Below are 25,936 nucleotides of genomic sequence, written 5' to 3' on the forward strand. Positions count from 1 at the left end.
GGTATCAAAAACTGCTTTTGCCCAGCTGAAATAAAATTCAAGATACACTCCTCATATGGCAACATTTCTGCAACACAAAATGCATTCTCAATGGATGACACATCTCCTTTAGTGCCATTTGCTTTCCTCTAAGATTTCTCAACAGTTTTGAATTTGTTTGATCATAAATACCACACAAAAACAAAGGGAATGGAAATAATTTGCATGCATGTGGGGGTTCATTTTACAGGTTTAATTTTTTTTCCCTACAACGAGATAGATTATGCCGTTAGTCTTTGATATTGTTGCTATTACAGAAATTTTACCTGTTTAGACTAAAACAACAACAAAAACAAAAACCTGACATTTCTCAGAATACATGTGAGCTAGATAGGAGAGATGGGAGTGAATACAGAACAAGGAATGATGAGAACAAAGTATATAACGACACCTTTCAGACACCTTTCGGAAGACGTCACGATACATACTAACCTAAACAATTAAAGGATTTTTAAAATTCTGCCTGCCATGTTGCTTGTATCAGACATTGCTGCCTTACAGGACTGCTTTCCATTTCAAAGCTCAGAGTTGGAAAAACACAGGTTAAAACTGCCACGATGAGATTTCCACTTGTGGATATGATAAATAAATGTATTTCAACCGTAAACCCGTAAAGCCTTCCGTTCTAGGTTGAGTGCAATCGTTCAGTGCCAGCATCTGTTCTCTCACGGGGTGGGGGATGGGGGAGAGGGGAGGAAGACGGAGGGGGAGGGTGGAACCCTCCCTGGCAACACCTGTGAGCAAGAACTTGCTTTTTATTTATTTATTTTTTCCTTTTTGCTTAACTCACACACCAATTGGTGCTATCTATTGTCACTCATAGCCAAGCCCGAAGTACTGTCCAATAGGATGCACCAGCCTGACAACTGACCAATCAAACACAGAGACTGATCGCAGAGGGCAGGCCTTCGCTGCTCCGTTGTGGCCTTTGTCTATCCCCGGCCATCTTAGTTCTGTGGCCTTGTCCGGTAAGCGATCGGGAGGACTGGAGACTGCTGCGGCCTCTGTCACCCGTGACAGTCGCTGCGGGGAGGCCCGCGGAGGACGCGGGATGTCACAGCCCGCCATGGTGAGTGCGGGCGTCCCGCATCAGTGCAGCTGTCTCTGCACCTCCGCCGCAGTCCTGAGTCCTCCTGCGCCTGCGCCGCCATCCCGGGCCTTGGTGTGTGTGTGTGTGTGTGTGTGTGTGTGTGTGTGTGTGTCTGTGTGTGTGAGATCTTGCATGGTGTGTGTGTGTCTGTGTGTGTGATCTTGCATGGAGTCTCAGCCCAGCGTGGCAGCTAGTGAGCAAAGGAGAATGTGTGTGTGTGTGTGTGTGTGTGTGTGTGTGTGTGTGTGTGTGTGAGAGAGAGAGAGAGAGATCTGTCAGGGAGTTGCAAAGGAGAATCCCCTTTGGGGTGTGTGTGTGTGTGTGTGTGTGTGTGTGTGTGTGTGTCATCTGTCAGGGAGTTGCAAAGGAGAATCCCCTTTGGGAGTCTCCTACTCACATACAGCTTTGACAGCAATTGGCCTAGAGAATTTCATGAGGAGTCTGAAGGGGAAAAAAAATTCATTTATTAAGCAGTAATAGATTGAAGCCTGTACTTTTAGAGAGAGAGAGAGAGAGAGAGAAAGAGAGAGAGAGAGAGAGAGAGAGAGAGAGAGAGAGAGAGAGAGAGAGAGAGAGAGATGCCCCTAGGGATTCCCAGTGGCTGTCATTTTGAGGATTTCTCAGTTAAGGTTCCCTGTAAATTGATGTCCCTTACATCAAAGTAAGGTGCTTAAGCAACTTTTTAAGAGGTAAAAAATTTAAAAACTATGGTTAATGGTTGTTTTACTCTTTTCTCTTGTCTGTGGAGAATCCAGCTCTCTGTTCAAAAGAATTAGGAGAGAGTTTATTCTGGGACAAATATGAGTCACCCTGTTCAGAAGTGCATATTTAAGTTGCCCTAAATGACATGTTCCAACATGGATGTGGTTACATGAGCTTTTATGGTGCAGAACAAAAGGAAGTCATAAATCCAGGGCTTTACCAAACACACTTGTTAGGTAGGTTAGGTAGGTTCCAGCCAAGCAGTGAAAGCTGCTAAAGACTTGAGGTATCACCTACTGACAGTCTTAGCTTTTGGCTTGGTGGAAGCTAGTGGTCGGCTCTGTGGATACATTCCCAAGTTTTAAGCTGATACCTGATGTTAAGTCACACAGGGAAGATGGATTCTAAATGGCTATCAAGGGAACTAACCATAACAAAGAATTTTGACTCTGCATTCATAGTGTCCCAACTCTCCAGAACCATGAAGTTCTAACCACTCAAGAAGCCTGATAAAGTCTTTGAAACACACTTGGAATCCACCCATATTCCTCTCGAGGGAAGGAAAGACTTGAGTTTCTACTCTTTAAGAATTTTCTGGCTGGGGAGATGGCTCAGTGGGTATAGGCACATGCCATCAAGTCTGACAATGTGAAGAACTGGCCTCTTCACTTAGGCCAGTTCTGAGGAATAACAGTGGGAAAGTAGTAGACACCTTTGTTTTAACAGGTAAGCCACCATGCTTCTGTAAGAGCAGAACATCATAGTGAAAGTACTACGGTTTTTGACATTTTAGTCTCAAGTCAGAACCAAGGTGTTTCTGTTGGTATGGCATGATGTGAGGGTGTGTGTGATCAGAGGGGAGACAGGCGGGAAGGTGCCAGACATAGCATAAGTGAGTGTGGCCAGAAATACCTAGATGCATTCTGTGTTTGATTTTGAATTAATTTCAGGCCATTGGGTAGTACTGTTGCCCATTATTTTCTGACTCTTGTATTCAGTGACTTTGTAAGGAACAGGAGGATTCCATGGTTTCTGGGTAATTGGACCATGCTCTTGCTCCATCCAGATCTGTTGGCTACCACTGTGCTGTACCACCAGCCCCAACACCTGCCTTTTCACTGGTTTGATTCTTTACAGATTACCTTTATACGGTTGTGTTTATGTATGCTTTTCGCCTGCTATTAACACAAGCCTTGTATTCATATGTATTTTATGTGTACTGACTCATTTTTCTTAAGTGTCTCTTGGCTGCAAAGAGACTGGGCATTGGTTGGACTTGGCAGTCAAGCTAATAGTATACATTGAGAAAATTTAAAACATGTAGTTAACCTGCTGTAGCCCCACACAACCTGTTTGAGTTTAATGTGCCTTTAAGAGAGCAGTCTTCCTATGCCTTGGATTTCCAATGCAGTCAGCTTTTACTACCTAAACTATAAACAAAGTTTCACCTTAAGTTATGAACTCTTCCATATCCCCTACCCAGAGTAATATGTCTGTTGTGCTGATCATTTGCTAAAGACATCCAAGAGGTTGAAAGTAACCTTATACAACAAATACTCACCAAAAATGTTGGAAGTAACATGTGGATATAGTTGATAACATCTGTTTGTGATTATGTTTGCTATTCTGGGCCAGTTGGGAGCATTAAAGTAACATCTTCCCTTGTAAAGCTCTGTTAAAATTCTTCCTTTGTTGCTTCCCATACCATGTTTTCTGTGCTGTTCAGTAAGTACACAGTGAAGCCCTTTGTTAGGGACAGAAGAACAATTCAGGGAAAGAAATGAAGAGTTGAAATTTGGGCTCTCTCTTGGTCAATTTAATACAAGAGGGTGTCTATATTTTCATTCCTTCATGTGTTATGGATAAACTGTAGATTTCTATTACAATTCCTTGGAAAATTCTTTGCTCGTATTTTTGTGATGTCACCTTAACTCCCAAGGATGATACTTGAATTGGCTTTGCTTTCTTCCATGGTAAAGAAGACACACCAAGCTGTAGCTTATTTAAGACACTGTCAAGTCATTCCTACACAGAGAATAAGAAGCCCAGGCTTTGTTCCCAAGTCTGAGGATTTGAGCTGAAGTGAAGTGTTGTTCATTCCAGGAGTCTCTGTCATTTGAGGACATAGCTGTGTACTTCACCTGGCAGGAGTGGCAGGACCTGGATATTGCTCAGAAGCTGCTGTACAGGGATGTGATGCTGGAGAACTACAGCAGCCTGGTGTCCCTGGGTGAGTGTAACTCCCCCTAATGCTCAGTAGCAGTTGTTTCCCATTGATGAGTAGAGGAGCTTTCAACCCTAATTTTAAATTGTAAATTTTAGCTGATGCATGATAATGGCACACATTTCTGGAGGACAGTATGGCTTTGCATTACACTTACACAACATATAATGATCAGATGATGGTTAAGTCACCACTTGGGCATGTACTACTTGTTTGTAATAGGGAACATTTAAATCTCTCAGCTATTTTGAAATACTCAATTTGTTTTTGCCCACCATATGTTTACTTTTATATTAGAGAATGTAAGTTATTCATTCCCACATCTACCCCAGTAAATATTATACATCCTCTCCTGCTGACCCCCATACTTTTTTTTTTACATTGTAAAACCCACTGCTTATTTCACCATTATTTCTTTGAAACTATCTTTAGCTTTCATGTATAACTAAAACACATGGCATTTTTCTTTTTCTGACATAGCTTACTTATATATTGCAGCTTTCCTAGGGAGATGTAGAAAATTGTTTACTCTGATACAGGGACCAAAGAAATGCCCAATAACTTCCAGCTTTGCAAAGAAATTAATTTAGTGGGGTTAAAGAACATGGCTGAGGAAATGGGTTATCCAGAAACTTCTTGTCAAGTAAGTGTGAGAACCTGATTTTCTTCTTCAAGCCAGCATATATTATTTTTGTTGCTGTCATAAAATGCCTTGGCCAAACAAATTAAGGAAGGGAGTAATTATTTTGGCTTACAATTTCAGGGTATAGTCTATTATGACAGGGAAGTCATGACATTAGGAGCCTGAGGTGGCTGGTCACATTTTCTACCTGATAAGGATGTGCCCATTGGAGTAATGAATGCTCCCTCTAGCTAGTTCCCTTGTCCAGGGAACCATATAGCTCCCCCTGCCCCACAACACCATCTCCTCAGCCCTTGTTTGCTCCTCCCACCAATTTTGTTTCTAGCTGTTTCTTTTTAAATGACTTCTTGCTCCTTTTTCAATTTATTCTTAAGCATCATGCATTGTTTTTACCAGTTTCATTGTGTTTGCTGTCTTATTCTCTTCTCTTTCTTTACATATTCATGTTATTTTGGGTTATGTATCGTGTAGCTTAATGCCACATGGGGTAATAGTCTAGTCTGTGAAGGAGGGGAGTGTAAAAACTTTCTAGCAAAAGTTTCTGCTTTACCCACAGGAGCACAGTTCCTCCCACAGAAGGGTATCTGTCATTAGGGAGCCTGGGTGCTGTTGGCAGAAACTGTATATGATTTCTCATTTACAGGCTGCTGCATGATCAAGCCTGAGTTGATCCTCATGTTGGAACGTGAATTTTTGCCATGGAGGGTAGCAGATACCTCAGTCTGGAACCTTCCAGGTCAGTCAGTACATACTGGGTAAGGGAAAAGGTCATCAAATACTTGTCATGGTGAGGTGGTTTTGCCAAATTTTACCTAGAGACAGTCTTGCATGTAGTTGGCCTTATGAATCAGACAGAGCCTGAAGACATTTTTCCACTTAAACCCATCTCCCTGTTTCCTTGCTCAAGTATATTTTGTAGAGAGCTAATCCCTTATTTGAGGTCAAGTTTAGCTAGCAGATGTAATGACAACATGTACAATTTTATGTTGTTTTTTTCCAGACATGTTTTTTTCATGCCTTAGTACATTCCTAAAGAGTTAAAAAGAAATACTTACTTAGAGTTTCTATTGCTATGATAAAACACCATGACCAAAGCAACTTCTACAAGGAAGTGTTTAGAGTTTCTGGTCACAGAAACAGAGGATTAGAGTACACGATGGTGGAACAAAGGCATGGCAGAAAGAGCAGCTAAGAACCCCACCTCAAACTACAAGGAGTGGCCTAGAGGCACACTGGAAATAGCACCATCAAAGTCTGCCCCCAGTGACATACCTCCTAATCCTTCTGAAATATTCATACCAAATTTAGACCAAACATTCAAAATGAGTGTATGCATGCCCTTTGTATTCATCCAAATGACCCTTACCTCACTAACCCACAGAAAGACTCCACTCATTCCATTTGGTAAATAAATAAGCTTTTTAAAATTGAGTAGAATATAATGGTGGCTTTGGGACAGTTGGATCATCCCCAAATCTCAACCCTAGTTGCTTCTTACCTCTTTATGTCACATGAAGTTGGGCAGAGGAATGCTCAGTGAAATCTCAGTTTACTGTTGCACTGGTAAATTCACAGTGCCTATGATTGCCTACACAGAATCTTTACAAGCATTCTGGCAGGGGGTTTGTGGGGGAACGTGAGCCCCAAGTCCTTGCTAAGAAACTATTGACAGTTGAGGAGGTCCAGTCAGTTTTCTTTAGGAATGAGGCTCCTGATAGGTTGCCCATGCTGTAGTAGATGCCCCCACAGACAGAACACATTGCAGTCAGCAGGTTTTTAAAGGGGTGGGGAAGGCAGGAGGTGAAGTTAGGAGTGAGGTGGTGGATGAAGAGGAGTTAAAGAGAAATCACAATGAATATGGTCAAAATGTACTCTATATATTATGAAATTCTCAAAAAATTAATACAAATATTATAGTTTTAAAAACCTCACTTGAGGGGCTTATGTCAGTCTTTTGAGAGAATGTAAAAGCCATATTACTGTTACCATGAACCTAGATATCTGAGAAATAGTTTTCTTTATTTCATTGCCACGAATGAGACTTTTGTTTTTTTGAGATGGTGATACTATTTCAAAGACAGAGGAAATAGTTATGCTACTCTTAACATAATGCCCTTCACTCCTACCCATGTTCCTAAGAATGACAATACTTTTGCTTTAATGGATGAATATTTAAGTGTTGATATGTGTCATGTTTCCTTTGTCTATTCCTGTGTTGATCGACATCTACATTGACGATGTGTCTTGACAGTTAAACAGCTGCTGCAGTAAAAGAAGTGCAACTTTCTTGTCATAAGACTGATTTCATTTTCTTTTCCTCCATATGGCCAACAGTGAGATTGTGGCATGATGTGCTCGCTCTGCACATGGCTTTCTGAGCAGCATATTTCACAATAGGTTATGAGACTTTCTACATTTGTCATTTTGTATCTTACATAAGAACCTTTGTCATGGTAATGCAGGGATGTGAATCTTCCTCATGGTTGGGGTACTACACATTTGTTCACTGATCTATGAGCTCTTTGTTTGATGTGTTGGAGAAGGGTCTCATTTAGGCTATTTACACAGATCTCATCAGGTCACTTGCTTTTCTACTACTTAGATGTTTGGAGTTTTTACATATTCTGAATCTTTTGTTTGGGAAATAGTTTGCCAGTATTTTTCAGTCTTAAGGTGGAGTCTTCATCCTGTTGAATGCTTGCTTTTCTGTATGGTCAATTTTCAGTGTAATGTATGTAATCCTGTTTGTTGTTCTTTTGTTTGTGTTGACTGTGTTTTTGACATATTTAAAAATACTCTGTCTGCTTTGTCCCCAATGTCCCTGTATGTTCTAGCAGCTTCACAGTTTCTGTAGAGTGCCTATTTCATCATTTGGATAATTCACACATAATCACTGTCATCATTTTATGTTGCCTTCCACCTTTCTGTTTTCATTGAGAATTTTTAACCCTGTGTTCATCCGAAATATTGCTTGCATAGTTTGTTGTGACCCTGTTTGGTTTAAAAATTATTGTAACACTGCTATATAAAGTGTGTTTTCTAATCTCTTCTTTGAGAATTCCATACCTGTATACAATGTTTTAACCTTATTAACATTCAGCTTCTCCCAGACCCCTTTCCATATCCCCCTTCTCAGCTTAATGTCATCTTTTCTTAGCCCGCCAAAACCAGTCAGTGCCAAGCTTCTGTAAATGGCTAGCCACCTACTGGAGCATGAACACCAGCCACAGGCTACTTCACTGAAGAACACTGGCTTTCCTTCCCCAGTAGGCTTCAACTGCCAGCTAAGAATGGGGATTTGTGAGTTCCTCTCCATTCATGGTGGAACTCTAGCTCCCTTCATCTTGTGTGGGTCCTGTGTAGGTGATCCAGCTATTGTGAATTTGTGAGTTCACTTACTGCTGCCAATAGATGCCTGTATGTAGTGGCATCTACCAGTACATAGGCAGTCTTTCAGTGGCCTCTTCTGTAAAGAAACAGACTATCCCTTTCCCAGAAGGCATTAATTGCCAGTCACCACTCAGCTAGAGGTGGACTTTATGACCACCTCCCCCCCTCCATGGTGGGATTTTGTCTGTCTTGATCTTGGACCAGTCAGTCGTGCATGCCGTCATATTCTCTGAATTCATATATTTGGTTTCGTAGAGGCAGTGCTTATGAATTAAATCATTCTTTATTTCTTTTTCCCAAGTTTAAGAATATGATTATATTTATTTTATTTGAATGAGTATTTGCTTGGATGTATATATGTGTATCAGGTATAATGTTCCTGGGTTATTTTAAAATAGCCAGTCTTTGTTCACAGCTCCCCCCCCCCCAACTTTCCCTCTGTCTGGTCCATTTCCTTTGATGTCCTTTTGCATTTTACTTGCTTCAGTAGTTGAGCTACTTCCCTTGCTGTAGCTGACTTGAGGGGAACCAGCCCCCAGTCAGTACCAGGATATACCAAAAACCACAAAGGAAAAATTCTTAACGGAGGGTTGCTAGATTTTACTATCTGAGGGGGAAAATAAGTAAATACAAGCTTTCTGCTGGTAGCCCAAGAAAAAAGTAACAAGCACACATTTTCCTGATGATGTTCTTCTCTTTTACTTCATCTTAAATAATCTGTGACAATCTCTGTTACATACATACATCTCTCTCCTGCTCAGTTACATATTTCTATATTCAGTTACATTTCTTTTCACATGACTACACATCTTTCTTTTACGTACATTCCCCTTCTACACCTCTTTCCTATACATCTTCATTTTTTCCTTACCCCCACACAGTTACAAGTCTCCGCACAGCTATACATCTCATTTGCATATTCTCTCACCATCAGTACTTTACACAGTTCCTAGGCACAGCTTCTCTGTGTAGCAGCATCTCTCTATCCTACACACACACACACACACACACACACACACACACACACACACTTCTATATCATTCATTCATTCTTACTAACCCATTTATTCTTTCACACTTCTCTCTTGCTTCTTCTTCATCTCTTATACTTCTCTCTCCCACAGCAGCCTTCCCTCAACACTGCCGCTTCTGCTCTGCGGCCTCTGCTTCTCTCACAGCCAAACTCTGGACAATTATAAGTTATGTTTTCAGGGCCTGACCCATTCTCATAACACTTGATAAGTGACACAGTCTGTCTCAGGCTAGGAATGTCACATTGACCCATGCATGTAGCTTTAAGTTGGTGAGGGTTCCCAGACAGTAAATGACATTGGAATTCAAGACTTAATAACAATTAGCTGGACTTTGAGTGGTAGGGAGTGCATGCAAACTAAAGTTGCTTCAAGCTCTGTCCTTGAATCAGTAAAACAACACCTAGGAAAATTAACTCATGTATTTGTCTCTAGAGGCAACCAGATATTTGTCTCTAGGGGCAACCAGCCTGCTTTGAATCTGTTCTGAAGTTTAAAGTTAGCTGTCTGTGTTTTAAGCTGTTTTTATGACTAAAAATCCTATGTCAGTCTGAGTAATGTAAAATATAGGCAGAAACCATCCTCCTGACTACCCACAGCTATATGTGTACACAATAAGTATAAGACAAACCACCAAAGAATTGTGGAAAGAACCCACAGCTGTTCTTATTAGGGAAGTAAGTAATGGCACTTGAGAACTTTAAGGACAGGAACAACTAATCATTCATAGTCAGTAACCTTACTGCTTTGCCAAGTAGGGCTTCCCAATAATGTCTGGTGAGTAGACTTTGCCAAGTAGTGCTCCCCAACAGCATCTAGTGGGTCAACTTGTTAAATACTAGTTGTCACTGCTGTATATTCCCAGAGCCCTCTTCACCCTGCAAATTTTCTGGGTGTTTGTTTCCTTGCTTTTTGTTAATTGTTGTTTTTATGGCCTCATCTTATTCATTTGCCTTAAATACATGTGCCTTTTCAATTTCATTGTGTTATTACTTATTTTTCTATTCTGTTTAAGTTTAAAAACAGTCATTATTTTAGGCTATCATGCAGCTTAATGTAATTTGAGGACAATAATCCACTCAGTAAATAATGTGAGTATAAATCTTGTCCTCAAAGTGTTCCAGAACCACACATCTTAGCAGAGCTCCTGAAGTAGACTTGCTATCTTTCAATGTTGGCCCTAACTTGGCACATTTGGATAAACTACCTCATTTCCCTTATAGAGTATTGCATGACCAGACCAGAGTTGAACATCAAGTTGCAGCATGGATTTGAGCCATGGAGTGCCTCACAAGCCTCACTCTGGAGCCTTCCAGGTCAGTTGGTACATGCTCAGCAGATGCTAGTTATATTGCTTGATCTCTTTGTACCCACTTTCACCAAACAAAGCCTGACAGACCCCTGGTCTCATAGATTTCCCAGACACTTTATGCAATGTCCAAAATAGTTCCCCATGTGTTCCCACATCAGAGCTTCAAAGAATAACTGGTACCAACATACAAGAGAGTATGCCTCCATAGGCATGCCTCCAAAAAGCCCATTCACGAAGTAGGGATAAATACTGTTTCCACTGCCAGAGGCCCCCATAGATTGCCCAAACCCTCCAACTGACACCATGTTCAGGGGGCCTGGTTTGGTTTTATGCAAGTTTATGCAGTCTGGAGTCAGTGAGCTCCTACTTGCTCAGCTCAGCTGTTTGTGGGTTTCCCCTGCATTGTCTTGACCCCTTTGCTCATCATTCCTCCCTCTCTACAACTGGATTCCAGGAGTTCGTCTCAGTGCTTAACTGTGAATCTCTGCTTCTGCCTCCATCAGCTACTGGATGAAGGCTCTATGACGGCATTTAAGATAGTCATCAATGTCATTATAGGGAAAGGGCATTTAAGGTAGCCTCTCCACTATTGCTTAGATTGTTAGTTAGGGTCATTCATGTTGCTCTTCTCATTAAGCCCATAATGGCTCCCTTTATCAAGTTATCTCTTTCCTTGCTGTCCTCTGTTCTTCCCCCAACTCAACCTTCCTGCTCCCTCATGTTCTCCTCCCCTTGTTCCCCCTCCTCTTTCTCTTACCATGCTCTCCCCTCCCCCATACTCCCAATTTACTCAGGAGATCTTGTTCCTTTCCCATTCTTGGGGGTGTTTATGTATGTCTCTCTTAGGGTCCTCCTTGTTACCTATCATCTCTGGGGTTGTGAATTGTAAGCTGGTTATCCTCTGCTCTATGTCTATCTAATATCCACTTATGAGCGAGTACATACTGTGTTTGTCTTTCTGTAACTGGGTTACCTCACTCAGGATGGTTTCTTCTAGTTCTATCCATTTCATCCATTTGCCTGTGAATTTCAAGATGTCATTTTTTTTTTTTTTTTTTTTTTTTTTAACCACTGAGTAGTGCTTCATTGTGTATATGTACCACATTTTCTGTATCTATTCTTCGGTTGAAGGGCTTCCAGGTTCTGGCTATTACAAATAATTCTGCTATGTGTTACTGAATTCTGCTATGTGTTTCTGTCCCAGCCTGGTCCCACTGGCGCTGAGCCCCAAATAAATACACAGATGCTATATTAGTTATTAAGCTGTTGGCCGATGATTAGGGCTTCTTATTGGTTAGCTCTGTCTTAATTATTAAGCCATTTTTATCAGTCTATGTATTGCCAGGAGGCTGTGGCTTATCCGATAAGCCCCTGCATGCTGTTACTCCTTCTCCTTCTCCTTCGGCAGCGTGGCAACTCTGTCTTGGGTTCCCTCTGCCTACCTTTCCAAGAATTCTCCTTGTTTCTTAGTCCCACCTATCTTCCTGCCTCAGTGGAAGAACAGTGTTTTATTCATTAACCAATAAGAGAAGGACAACCCCCATCAGCTATAAACATAGTTGAATAGATGTCCTTGTGGTATGAATGTGTATTCATTGTGTATAAGCCTAAGAGTAGAATTGCTGAGTCCTGAGGTAGACTGATTCCTATTTTTCTGAGAAACTGCCATACTGATTTCCAAAGTATATGTATAAGTTTGCATTCCCACCAGCAATGGAGGATTTTTCCCCCTTTCTCCATATCCTCTCCATCATAAGCTGTCATCCGTGTTTTTGATTTTATCCATTCTGGCAGGAGTAATATGGTATCTCAGAGTTGTTTTGATTTGTATTTCCCTGATGGCTAAGGATGCTGAGCAATTCCTTACGTGCCTTTTGGCTACTTGAGATTCCTCTATTAGAAGTCTCTTTGTAGATCTGTACCTCATTTTTTAATTGTATTATTTGGTATTTTGGTGACTAGCTTCTTAAGTTCTTTGTATATTTTGGAGATCAGTCCTATGTCAGAAATGGGTTTGGTGAATATCTTTTCCCATTCTGTGGGCTGCTGTTTTGTCTTGTTGACTGTGTCCTTTGTCTCACAGAAGCTTCTCTGAAGATGGTTAAGGAAGAGACTGATCTATGAGTATAGAGTATAGAGAATGTCAATAGGGGTCATTTTATTGTTTTGCTTTTTTTTTTTTTTTTTTTCTTTTAAAGAAGAGTAATATTTAGTTTTCTGGTTTTTTTTTTTTTTTTTTTGATTCCATTGCTCAACATTTCTGTTGCCAATAAAATGCAGTTTTTATTATTATATCTGTGTAGTGCAACTTGAAAATGGTAATGGTGATACCTCCTACAGTTTTTATTAGTCAGGATTGTTTTGGCTATCATGGTTTTTTGGTGTTTCCATATGAAGCTGAAAATTATCTTTTTAAGATCTGTGAAGAACTGTTGGAATGTTGAGGGGAGTTGCATTGACTTTGTAGATTGCTTTTAATAGGATGGCCAGTTTTGCTACACTAATCCTACCTATCCATGAACATGGGAAATCTTCCTGTCTTCTGATTATTTTTTTCAATTTCTTTGTTCAATGTCTTGATGTTTTTATATGTCTTTCACTTGCTTGATTTGAGTTATTGCAAGATGGTTTATATTATTGGAAGCTGTTCTGAAAGGTGTTGTTTCCCATTTGTGTATAGGGGAGCTACCAAGGTTTGTGAATTAATTTTGTATCCAGCTTCTTTGTAGAAAGTAGTCATCTGCTACAGCAGTCTCCTGATGCAATATTTAGGGTTACTTATGTATACCATCTACAAATAAAAATACTTAGAATTTTTCTTTCACATTTCTTTTTCCTTGATCACCTTCAGTTGACTTGTTATTCCAGCTAAGACTTCAAGTACTATATTAAATTGGTGTGTAGAGTGTGGGCAACCTTGTCTTATTCCTGATTTTATTGGAAATGTTTTGAGTTTCTTTTCATTCAAGTTACTGTTGGTTAAAGCTTGCTGTAAACTGCCTTTATTATGTTAAGGTATGTCCTCCTTTGTATCACTAATGTCTCCAGGTCTTTATCAAGAATGGATTTTGAATTTTGTCAAAGGCCTTTTCTGCCTTTGACATATGCTTTTTTTCTTTCAGTTTGTTTATATTGTGGATTCCATTTATTGATTTATGTGTGTTGAACCATCCCTGTATCTCTGAGATGAAGCCTACTTGATCAGTGTTGATGAACTTTTTGATGTGTTTTTAGAACATATGCAAGTATTTTATTGAGAATTTCCCATCTGTGGTCATAAGGGTAATTGGTCTGTAATTATTTTTCTTTTTTGGCACATTCATGAGCCCAAACAGAGCTTGTTTTTAAATTTCTCTTTATTCTCAAGAACATCATATGTGTATTTAATGAAATATGGTCCCACAACAGTTTTATCCCCATAACTTCATATCATATTTTTTTTTGATTTTGTTTTCTTGTCTTTATAATCCACAAAGTCCAATTAGTGCTGCATATACATGCATAGATGTGGGGCTATCCACTGGAGCATGGAGCAGGGCTGTATACTCGTAAAAGAATGATGCTACCTTCTTAACAACTGTCCACCTTAAATAAATAGCTTCTCAGTAAAGGGTGGGGCCTGCAGACCATCCATCTCGTGTATGCCTGTTTCCCCCCAGCTTAACCTTGTATTTGTCCTGAAAGACCCGCAGAGGGCGTGGACCCTCATACCCCAACTCAGGAAAGGTCCCCCCCCCCCATATCACTCACGAGAAGCGGTCTTGATGCAAAAGCATGAGGTATTTTATATTCCAGTGCACTGGGGTTTGCAGCCACACTCCACGTGGAAGTAGGGGACTGGGAACCCTGGGTACAGGATTTAGACAGCTTTTATAGGGTTACAAAAAAGCCCGCGCATCATAAACCAATCATCTCATAGCATCCAGTGCGGACCAATCAATTTGAACTATCCAAGTCTGCGCTTAGCCCAGGAAGTCCATTTTCACTAGGGCTTCTGGGTAGTGACAAGCCCGCTCTTAGCCTAGTTAGTCTGCTTTCGCTAGGGCTTCTGGGTAGTGTGACAAGCCTCATTTCTTGTGTTCATTCACTCACAGGTGCTGTTGTAAACAGACCTGTCATAAACAGTCAAGAATGTGACCTTTTGCCTACTCCTGGGGTCAGTGGAAAGTTAGGCTAAATTTTTCCATCCTTACAGTCCTATAGTAGTAAACACAGCTGTTGTGAGTTCATGAGTGGGATGGCTATGCCATGTTCAGAAGACAGCCTCAGAGCATGCTTCCCCATTCTTTGGTTCTTATGTTCTTTCTCCTTCTATTTCTAAGATTTTCTTTGTGCCTTGGTGGTGCTGGGGTTAATATAGATGTACTAATTGGGGCTGAGCACTCAGTCTCTTGCTCTCAGCCCCATGACCAGTTATCCATCTCTGCTCACTGAGAAAAGAAGTTTCTCTGGCCAAAGCTGAGAGCAGCCCAGCTCTATGGGCATAAACAGAACTGTTTAGAAGGCAATTTGACAGTGTAACCATTTAGCCCAATAATAGCAGCAGCTTCTACCCAAGGTAACAGCTTGCCATCCCCTGCCATGAGCTTTTTGACCAGGATTACAGTACTGGGGACTAAAGAGTTTTAATGTACTCACTGTGCATTTGCCTATGGGACTTCTAAGAGAATGAGACAGGAACATCTGAGTTTTCAGGATAAGATGGCAGATTAGAAGTTTTCTTCATGGTGTTATGGGAATGGGGATAATACAAACAACAAAGGAGAGATTATATTCAAGGGGAACAGAATGAAGTATGCTGGGGATCAAGAAAAATGTGTCAGGACAGTTATAAAGGAGAAAATCAGACCCTTAGCTCCCAAAGCCAGAACTATAAAGTAAGCCCAATTGTAAGGTAAGTACAAAGAATACTATTGCCAACAGACTAGCATTTTTGAACACAGTATATACCTCTTTTCTGCAAAGGATTAAATATAGTGCTCTTGTATGGCTGACACTGACTCTGCCTGGCAGCCTGGGATTGGAGAAGACATCGGTGCATTTATCTTAGAATGCCTTGTTGTCTTGGGACCTGAAACCAGGGAACAGTAACAAAAACAGAGAGGCTGTGGACACATTGACACCATGAGAGATGGCTGCATGAGGAAGTTGTAGAAACTGCAGGTTCTGATGTGAAATCCATGAGAAATTTAGGTAATGGGATTTTTTGATGTGAAAGATTTGGTGCTCACATTCTGTATGAGAAGTGAGCCCCAGCCATTACTTGTAGTATAGGAAACTGAGACCATCATTAAGAGATTGTTTTGTTTCCAGACTCTCCTTCCAGCAATGAATGCTTGACTAACATAATCAGACCAAGAACTCTAAACTTCGGTCTAACCGATCTATATTTTCAGTCTTCTTCCTGTAGTGTGATTTGCTATTAGTTAGTTCTGAAAGCATCAAGACCAGTCAAGTCCCAGTCCCAGTTTCCTGTGGTCTTCCATAGTCAAAACCTTTGGCTAAGACTTCCTTTATTGCACAAAAATGGGGCCTTTGGAAATGATTCTGCTCTATCTGTAAAGTAGATCTTATTGATGTCAGAAGTGGCTCTTTTTTTTTTTTTTTTTTGTAAACAGTGAGGTTTCTTAACTGAATGTAGCCCTATTGGTCATAAAACAGTGACCATGCTGAGAAAAAAAAAAAAAAGCATTAAATTTAACTTGTAGCCCAATAGTAGAGAACACAGATAAAATGTTCCTCTTATACGTTCTTTGAACGTATTTTTACTCAAGAAGAAAAATATAGTGATTTTAAAATAGTTCCCAAGAAGGTGATGCAAGCAAAAGAGTATCGAGTATCGTTGTTTTAGGAAGCTCATGTAAATCCAGAAAATGGAAATGATATACAAAACTTAACATAGACTAAATGAAGAAGTTGAAGAAAGCTGCTTTTTTGTTTTTTTTTTCCTTCCTTTTTTTTGGCAGAAATTTGCATAAGTAAATAATTGCGGTGTCTCTGGACAAAGTAAATTAATTTAATTATACATGCATTGAAATCTTTTCCCTACTTTTATTGTTGATCATTCAACTATGCTTAAAGAAACTAATGTTTACATAGAAAAGAGGTTTAGTGTAGAATAGCCCCAGAAGCCCAGATAATATATTAGAGAAATGGAACAAAGGAAAAAATGACAGGTCAAAATTGATGTGTGGAAAGCTACAGCTGAGAAATAGGTGGATACTTTACCTTACTTGTTTGAACCAAGGGTAGCAAAGCCTCAAAGCAAACTGACTAAGCCCTGGAATGCCCATCCTTGTAGTAGTTGTATTAATTCACTGACAACTAATATCTATTTATTGTAAGTGAATATATTAAAACTTATACCTTAAAGATACGAAGACACTACTATATATTTGAATTGTCTAAAAAAATCTTCACATGATTAATAGACATTGTTTATGTCTGCTTGTTTGTTTAATGTTATTTTAGATGTCCATAATGTAAGTGGCCTGGGAAATCAAGAGACACACTTATGGCAAGTGGAAGTCACCAATGGCATTACATCATATGAACAGATGGTTGAAGTAGGTATAAGTTTTTGTGTAAGCTAAACCACATTTAAAGTCTGAACATTAAATAGTGCTCTATTTACTAAGGCACTTAATCCCCAGCAAACTACACTAACTCTCTACAATGAGCCTGATAAGAAACAGGGTGGAAAAGAACCTGATAATTTTAATGTAACTGAGACTTATGGAGCATCTTAGTCTCCACTGTTAGAACCAATCTTTGCAATATGTTCTTACTACTTGCAATTGAAATCTTTCCATTAAAATATAATTTCTTATATGGGAGAACTCTAATTAAAGTTTGAATATGGAAATCCTTTCTGCCCAAGTCATGGCTTTGGTAAGAACAGAAAAGTTTGAGTCTAATGTGTTTTGGATAACATTTGGTAGCAAGACCAAACTCAGTAAAGAATATGAAATACATAAAGAGCATTTCCCCAAATGTCAGGTTGTAAGAAATTTTTCATTAAGAAGTCAGACCTCAAAAATATCAGGAAATAAATAATTGGAAATAGTCTCCTGGGTTATAAGAATGTAACAACGTTTTCTGTCTCAAGGCAGAACTACAGATTCAAGAGAAAATGCATCAAGGAGCAAAATCGTATGAATATAAAGAATGTGTGGAAGGCACTTATCAGAATTCACAGCACACCGTGAATCAGACATCTTTGTCATATGAGAACCCCTTTGGAGGGGAGGAATGTAGAAAATCTTTCTATTATCAGTCCACCCTCACTCAACATCAAAGATTCTATATAGGGGAGAAACTCTATGAGTCTCCACAGTGCTGGGAAATTTTCCCCTGGAAGTCCCAGGTCAGTGTACATGCAGGTGAGAGACGTTATGAGTGTGAGGAATGCAGAAAGTCTTTCCATCGGAAGGCCAACCTTATTCGACATCAGAGAAGAACACATAGCAGAGAGAAGCCCTACGAATGTATAGAATGTGGGAAAACCTTCTACTGTAAATCAGATGTCACTCGACATCAGAGAAGAACTCATAGTAGAGAGAAACCCTATGAATGTGTAGAATGTAGTAAAACCTTCTACTGTAAATCATACCTCATTCGACATCAGAGTAGAACTCATAGCAGAGAGAAGCCCTATGAATGTACAGACTGTACTAAAACTTTCTACTGTAAGTCAGATCTTACTCGACACCAAACAACTCATAGTGGAGAAAAGCCTTTTGAATGTAATGAATGCTCAAAAACATTCTACTATAAATCAGACCTTGCTAATCATCAGAAAACTCATACAGATGATAATCCTTATGAATGTAAAGAATGTAGGAAAACTTTCTGCTCCAAGTCAAGCCTCAATCAACATCATAGGATTCATACTGGTGAGAAGCCCTATGAATGTAATGTATGTAAGAAAAGTTTCAATTCTAAGTCAAACCTCACTGAGCATCAGAGAAGAACTCATACCAGAGAGAAGCCCTATGAATGTAGTGAATGTTGGAAATCCTTCTACTGTAGGTCAGAACTCATTAATCATCAGAGGACTCATACAGTGGAGAGATATTATGAATGTAAAGAGTGTAGGAAAAATTTCTACTGTAAGTCAAACCTCAACCAACATCAGAGAACTCACACAGGAGAAAAACCATATGAATGTAAGGACTGCAACAAAGCTTTCTATTGTAAGTCAAACCTCAATCAACATCAAAGAACTCATACAGGTGAAAAGCCTTTTGCATGTACAGACTGCAGTAAAGCTTTCTATTGCAAGTCAAGCCTTGTTAAACATCAAAAAATTCATTCAGGTGAGAAGCCATATGAATGTGAAGAATGTAGGAAAACTTTCTTCCAGAAGTCAGATCTCACTCGGCATCAGAGAACACATACAGGTGAAAAACCCTATGAATGTAAAGACTGTAGCAAAGCTTTCTATTGTAAGTCAAACCTCAACCAACACCGGAGAACCCATACAAATGAAAAACCTTATGAGTGTAAAGAATGTAGGGAAACATTCTATTCTAAGTCAGAGCTCACTGAACATCAAAGAAGTCATACAGATGAGAAGCCCTATGTGATGTTTAATATTGATTGTCAACTTGACAAGATCTGGAATCATCTGGGAGACAGGCCTCTAGCCATGCCTGTGAAAGATTATGTAGATTAAAAGTTAGCCTTTGGGAATGTCTGATTGGTTATCTTGATTTGGTTAATTGAAGTGGGAAGACCCACCATAAATATGGTGGCATCATTCCCTGGTCTGGGGTTATGTACTGCATGAAAAGGGGTGGCACCATTCTGTAGACAACATGAGAAGGAGAAAGATCAAGCATGACCATTTGTTCTTTGCTGCTTTGTTTGTGGATGCCACTTGTCAAGCCGCCTTAAGCTCCTGCCACAGTGACTTCCCTGCCATGAAGGCTTGTACCTTCAAATTGTGAGCCACAGCAAAAAGGAACTAATGCAGGAAAATGGTTCTGAGAAGGGGGGTCATTGTTCTGATAAACTGGACTGTCTGGTTCTTAGGAGATTGGCAATGGTTTTCATGAGGAATGTAGAAGATTTTGGAACTTTGGGCTAATAAAACATTTGAATGCTATGCTATAGAGCTTAATGGGCCATTCTGGTGGAAGTTTATAAGACCAGGAAGCAGAGGGAAGTACAGACTGGAGGCCTGGCTCACTCCCAAGGATTTAGAGGGGATTGACAATGTCAGGAACTGGGCTAAAGACCATTTGTGAGATCCTTTGCTAAGAATTTGGCTTCATTCTTTCTGTATTCTGAGAACTTGAGTAAAGGTGAACTTAAAAGAAATGTGCTGATTTGTTGGGTGAAGAAAATTTCCAAGTAGGAGTGCATTTAGGCAGTGACACAGCTCCTGGTAGCAGCACTTACAAACGTTTACATTGAGCAGAAGATATATACAAAAGGGATTAAAACTTGCACCGGCTCAAGGATTAAGAAATCGAAAGCAAGGCAACACCTGTAGGCAAGACATGTATGGAAAAGGGGGCTCTAATTGATAAAAGAGAAACACCCTGCTCTGCCCCAGAACAACAGGAAGTATGTTCTGAGTGCCCTGCTGCACCTATCCAAGGCTTCAGCTTGAGAGATTGCAGACTTATTTGAAAGAAAAGAGCCTAGATTGAAAATACAGATGAAGGGATTTCCTGCTCTTTGAAGACAATGCCCTAGGGAAGTCTTTCTGTAGGGCCAACACACTAGGTGACAGCTGTGATCCAAGAGGGCACTTCACAATTACAATGAGCAACAGCTCTTAGAAGTTTTGTGTATGTGATACTAGTTTCATATGAAAATTGAGGGGGCCACGTAGACTCGTTCTAGAGTTCAGAAACCTGCGGAGGCTAGGCATTGTAGGTCAGGACTGGAGGCTCTGAATGTCCACTGCCTGCACCTGTGAAGATGAACTCTAAGTTGTCACGAAGACTTTAGTACGTAAGTGATGCCAGGACCATGGGGGTATCCACCAAGGAAAGCTACTGGCAAGAAGTGGGGCCAGCCTTAGAGGGGTTGTCTGTGCCACAGGCAGCAGAGATGGAAGGATGGGACTTCTCAAGTACTTTGTATACAGATGATTCTATTACAAATCTCAGATGCTGGACATGGAACAACAAGATTTACTGTTTTCTCTGCTGGGTTTCAGCCCTGATTTTTGGTTTTTTTTTTCAGGAATGAGAATGTTTACTCTATGCTTTTATGTATTGGAACCATGTAACTTGCTTTTCGGTATTAAGGGACCTCACAATTAAAAGATTGTTTCAGATGAAACTTGGATTTTGGATATTAAAACAGTGTTTGAACTGTTGAAGACGGGAAGAAGGATGTTGTACCTAACTTTGCATTATGAAACGGCCATCAGCTTATGGGGACAAGAGAGGAAAAGTTACTGCTCAACAGTGATAACATGGCTAATATTGTCAGGTTGGCAGGATCTGGAATCACTTGGTAGATGAACCTTTGGGAAGGTCTGGGAGAATTTATCTGAAGTTAATTGGTAAGGGAAGAGTTACTTTAAATGTTTGCAGCACCTTCTATGGATTGGGTTCTAGATTGTATGAAAAGGAGAAAGATGGCTAAGATTGAACATTCATTGTACTTGTTCTTGACTGGATGCCACTGGACCAGCTCTTGTGCTCCTGGCACTATAACCTCCCTGTCTTGGGTGGATTCTACCTGTGAACTGTGAGCCAAAACAAAAACAAAAACAAAACAAACAAACAAAAAAAGCCCTTAATTTGCTGTGTCGGGATATTTTATAAAAGCCACAGGAAAAGTAAGTACCACACCCTATGAATGTTTAAACACGTAGGAGTTGGGGTTGGAAAGTTAGCTCAGCCATGAAGAGCATTGAGTTCTCTTCCAGAAGACCTAGTTTGGATTCTCTGCTCCAGCATGGCTCACAGCTGTCTGTAAATCCAGTTCCAAAGGCCTCCATGGGCAATGTACCCATATAGTGCAATACATATATGCAGGCAAAGCACTTGTGTACATATAATAACTTTTTAGAGCACGTTTGAAAACTTCCTCATGTAAGGCAAACTTTGACATCCCAGAATTCACACAGGTGAGAAATCATTTTAGAGTAAAGAATGTGGGAATCTTTCTACCAAAATTCAAATTTCAATAAGGATCAGAGAATTCATGGATGAGCAACAAGAAACTTTACTATAAGAACCCAATCTTTACTTGACATCAGAGAACACATTCAGGTGAGAAACTTGAATGTAAAGTGAGTACAGAGTGTCTCAGAGACACCACCCCACCCATTTCTCTGGAAGGGCTGTATTCCTTGGAGGCTTCAGTCTCACTACCTTGGTAAACACAGCATGACTAATATATTCCAGCTAGTTATGTTTCCCTTACTGAATATATTGCATCTGGGAGTCTCCATCCCTACCTGTCAGTTTGCTGAGCATATACACAGTTGTATCCATTCCTTGTCACCCAGTGAAGGCTGTACATCTTGGAGACTCAAGCTTGTTCATTGCACATATGAGGGCTATATAACCAAGAAGCTCCAGCCCCTGTGAGCACATTGTACCTGAGAGACTTCAACTCATCTTATCACCCAGGTGAAGGCTGTGTTGTGATAATCACCAGCTTCACATTATCCCCATAATCACAGCATAGCCAGCAGTTCCAACTTATCCTGTGGCCCCATTGAGGGTAATGCATGGGAGCCTCCAGCCCAGGTAAGTAAAGTGCTTGGTGAGCACCATCCTGTCAACTGTTTCAATGTACACAACACATCTAAGGAGCTCCCAGCCTCACCTGTTGCCTTGGTGACCAAAGCATTCCTGAGTGGCTCTTGCCAATCCCATTACCTCAATAAGCACAGGATGAGTGGGAGGCTCCACTCCCATCCAGTTTGTAGGTTATACCCAGAAGTCTCCAAACCTCTCCATCATCCAGGTGAGAGCTGTATGTTCAGGAGACTTCAGAGCACAGTTTACACCTGGGAAACTACAAGTCAGCCTGTGATCTTGGTAAGCCTAGGGTGCTCAAGAGGATCTATCCCTCAGCTTATTTCCAAGGCAGAAGCTTTATGTCTGGGAAGCCCTAGCTCTGTCCATCACCTCAGTGAGCACAGAATTCCAAGAATACACTGGCTTTACTCATTACCCTGACAGGCATAGCATTCCTGGAAGTTTCCAGACAAAACCATCTTGGTGAGGATTGTGTGGCCAGTCATGGTAATACAGCATGAACATGATACTTTAATTCTGTCACCTGCATGAAAACAGAATACCTGGAGTCTCAGAATAAGGGAATTGACAGAAGAAAAAATTCAACCAAAGACCTAAGTCCAGATTGCAAATCCCAATATAAAAGCACATTTTCTATGAAAAGGCAAACTCCTCTAAAATTATGTATTTTATAATAATGGTATCTAGTGAAAGCAATTGAAAGTTTTAAGTATGTTCAAATAACTCAAAGAAATAATCTTTAAATAAATAATCCCAAGAGAAAGCTTAACTGAAATAAGATTGACAAACTATATGTAAAAAGGAATTTACTATGGAGATAGAAATACTGAAAAGACAGGAACTGAAATACTGGAAATTAAAAATATGAAATCTGTGGAAAGTCTCATGAATGAAACACATCACAGGGAGGACAGACTATTTTAACCTGAAGAAAAAGTGGAGAAATTAAAACAAAGATAATTGGATGATTCAGAGGAAACAGTGTCTTCCAGACACAACAGGACTGGTGCATATGAACACACAGAGACTGATAGCACACACAAGATTTGCACATATTTAAGCTAGACTCCCAGCACTGAGAAGGGGAAGTGGACACAGTATTCCACCCTTATCAAGAAGCTGTGTGTAATTGATAGTGACTGGCAAAGAGAAAAGTATTCTCCAGTATTCTCACTGGTTTTATCAGTGACACTCCAGTGAAGGGCCCATGCCCAGGAGTAGTTGGCCAACACAAAACTCAATAGTACTTTTGTGGAGTTTTTGTTTCAGTTTTGCTTTGTTTGGACATTTTTGGTCTTATTGATCTTTTGCCTGTTTTATTTTGATTGGGGTGGGGTGACTCAAAGAGATATTTGTACTCTATAGAATAATTCATCAGAGCTGAAAATTGGAAACAGCTTATGACAATCAATAGTTGAATGAATTAATTTCAGTTGTTTAAATGCATAGAAGAATGTGCACAAAATTAAAGAATTTATAGTATGAGTGGACTGACCACATCATGTTGAGTGAATTAAGGCAGTCCCAGAATGAATATGACTCCATGCATATGAGTTACCTCATATAGGCAAATTTGGGCAGTGGAATTATCAGGAGATGAAGGTAGGGATAAAGGAAAATTATAACGAGTATAGAGCTTCTATCAGTGTTACAACTCTGGAGGGAAAGGTATCCTGACTGTAGGAAGCCAGGCTATACCTATTGCTCTGTTCTGGTGGGGGATGGTTTCCCAGGAGGGATGTAGTAACCCTGAGCCTCTCCAAGAGAACCATTGCAGCCCAACTCTGCTCTACTCTGCTAAGAGGGTTTCTGCACAGAGATGTCCATTGCTTCTCTGCTCCATTCTACTCCCTGCAGAAATGTAGCAATTCTGCTCCTGCTCCAGTGAAAGTTGTCACTTCTTTGCCCTGCTCCACTATGGCAAAAGAAGGTCTTCACCCAAAACTCATTCAAGAGATTTATTGTGAGGAAGGAATCCAGGAAAGTAGCTGCCTCTGCCATGGGGGAAAAATTCGGCTCCCAAGTGAACAGGTATGGGGCTTATATAGGGCTTCTTTGGGGTGGAGTTTTTTTCAGGGTGAAGATTTTGAGGGTGGGAATGGGTTGGATTTGACATGCTCAGAGATTGGCTAGATTTCATGCTCTGGGACTGGTTAGCTTTTGTGCTGAGTTGGTCAGGGGCAGAGTGTGTTACTTGGGCTCTGGTTTCAGGGCCAAATTGTGTTTCTAACTGGGGGTTAGAAACAAGGAGAGATTATCATTAGACTACTTCCTATTGAATTGGAGCATCGAAGTTCTTATGACAATCTTGATATTCATTGTCAGGATATAACTGGTTGCTGCATGTCTCTGGCTCTGTAACTAGGTGCTGGTAATCCTATAATAGTAATTTGTTAAGTTTTTAAGAAATCTTTTTGATCTGTTGTTGAAGAAATCTAGTCAAGAGGTTTATAAGGCAGGGTGCATTTAGTAAGACCAAGAAAAAGAGAAGAGGGGTTAAGAATAGTAGCATCCAGTTCCATATATGACGATTAGTGACTCTCTGGCTAGAGGTACCAAGCTGTTTATATGTGTGAAGATTCATTTGGAGTTGTTGGATATTGTCTTTCACTATACCTGATTAACACAGAAGCAGCATTCTTCCCTGAGAAAGAGACAAGGACCCCCTCTCTCGGCTGTTATTAAATCTAATCCTCTCCCATTTTGTAGTACTGAGGTGGCCAGTGAGTCTTTTTGACCCTGAGGGTAAGGATAGCCTGAGCTGCCCATTGAAAATCCTGGATGAATTGCAAGGAAAGGCATTGGAATTAGCTAAGGAAGTAGTCAGTGCCACTGCTCCAGTGGCTATAACTGCAGTTATGCCCAGGGCTGCTAGAAAGGGTATGGCCTGGATTGCTTGTTCGTCATGCCATGTTGCTATGGACTTGGTGATGGGACTTGGCAAGAGTTCTTCACCAAGTTCCACCTTTAACTTAGGAGAAAGTTACACCACAGCACAAATGCCAGGCCACATAGCAGATAAGTAGTGATAAACTTGAGAGGCTCAGAGAATAAAGGCATTGTGAATGTTTGGACATAGGGGCTGGATGATAGTACTAAGGATAATGATATTACTGCAGTCTGTGGAATCCAGTGTATCCACAAGGTGTGTTTTTGAGGAATGAAAGCAGTCCAATATGAAAGAGAGGAATGTGAGAGATATAAGGGTTGGTAGTGACATTTGGCTCTGAGCAATTAACAAGTGTTAAGGTGAAAAAATCTAGTGAGGCCACAAATGATGGTTGTGAGTTTGGGGCTGATCCAAGAGGGACACATAACTAGCTTTCTCCAAAGAGGTCAGGCTGAGCATTATACAATAGTGAATATGCAGAAGTTAAGGTCTGAAACAAGAGACAGTGTAGTGTGACAGAGAGGTAGAATCAATATCACTAAAAAGGGTGGTATTAATGATGTAAGAACCTTTGAGAAGCTTCAGACCACTTCTTCTACCATATCTATACCTAGAGGTCATGAAAGTAGGACGGACACCCTCTGTATTTTGAGTGTGCCTGGTGATCAGCTGTGATAAATGCTATAGTAAAGCTTAACAATGATTCCCATTTCCCATGTGGAATGCCATGGGTCCTTAATTAGGATATAAAAGATTTCCCATTCTTCATAAAAGGCACAATGTTTTCCTGAATATGCATTCTGTCATTTAAAGGACCAATAAGAATAGCCTCCATAGGTTTCTGGCTTTAGTTTGATCACAGAGAAAGCAAGCATAG

General features: G+C 40.3%; 1 protein-coding gene across 1 annotated transcript; it reads left to right on the forward strand.

The window, feature by feature from the left end:
* Positions 1-1,061: 1,061 nt before the first annotated feature.
* LOC127216679 (zinc finger protein 883) lies at positions 1,062-20,730 on the forward strand. The gene is made up of 6 exons (XM_051177482.1): positions 1,062-1,108; positions 3,935-4,061; positions 5,342-5,434; positions 10,343-10,435; positions 16,903-16,997; positions 17,540-20,730. The coding sequence occupies exons 1-6, from the start codon at positions 1,091-1,093 to the stop codon at positions 19,106-19,108; spliced, it is 1,995 nt and encodes a 664-aa protein (XP_051033439.1). The 5' UTR covers positions 1,062-1,090; the 3' UTR covers positions 19,109-20,730.
* Positions 20,731-25,936: the final 5,206 nt, after the last annotated feature.

The sequence above is a fragment of the Phodopus roborovskii genome, unplaced genomic scaffold, assembly GCF_943737965.1.
Source record: "Phodopus roborovskii unplaced genomic scaffold, PHOROB, whole genome shotgun sequence".
NCBI classification, from domain to species: domain Eukaryota; kingdom Metazoa; phylum Chordata; class Mammalia; order Rodentia; family Cricetidae; genus Phodopus; species Phodopus roborovskii.

Coding starts and splice junctions, on each gene's coding strand:
- LOC127216679 (XM_051177482.1), top strand. Junction 4,062..5,341: donor CAGCAGCCTGGTGTCCCTGG/GTGAGTGTAACT, acceptor TCTCATTTACAG/GCTGCTGCATGATCAAGCCT. Junction 16,998..17,539: donor CATATGAACAGATGGTTGAA/GTAGGTATAAGT, acceptor TTCTGTCTCAAG/GCAGAACTACAGATTCAAGA.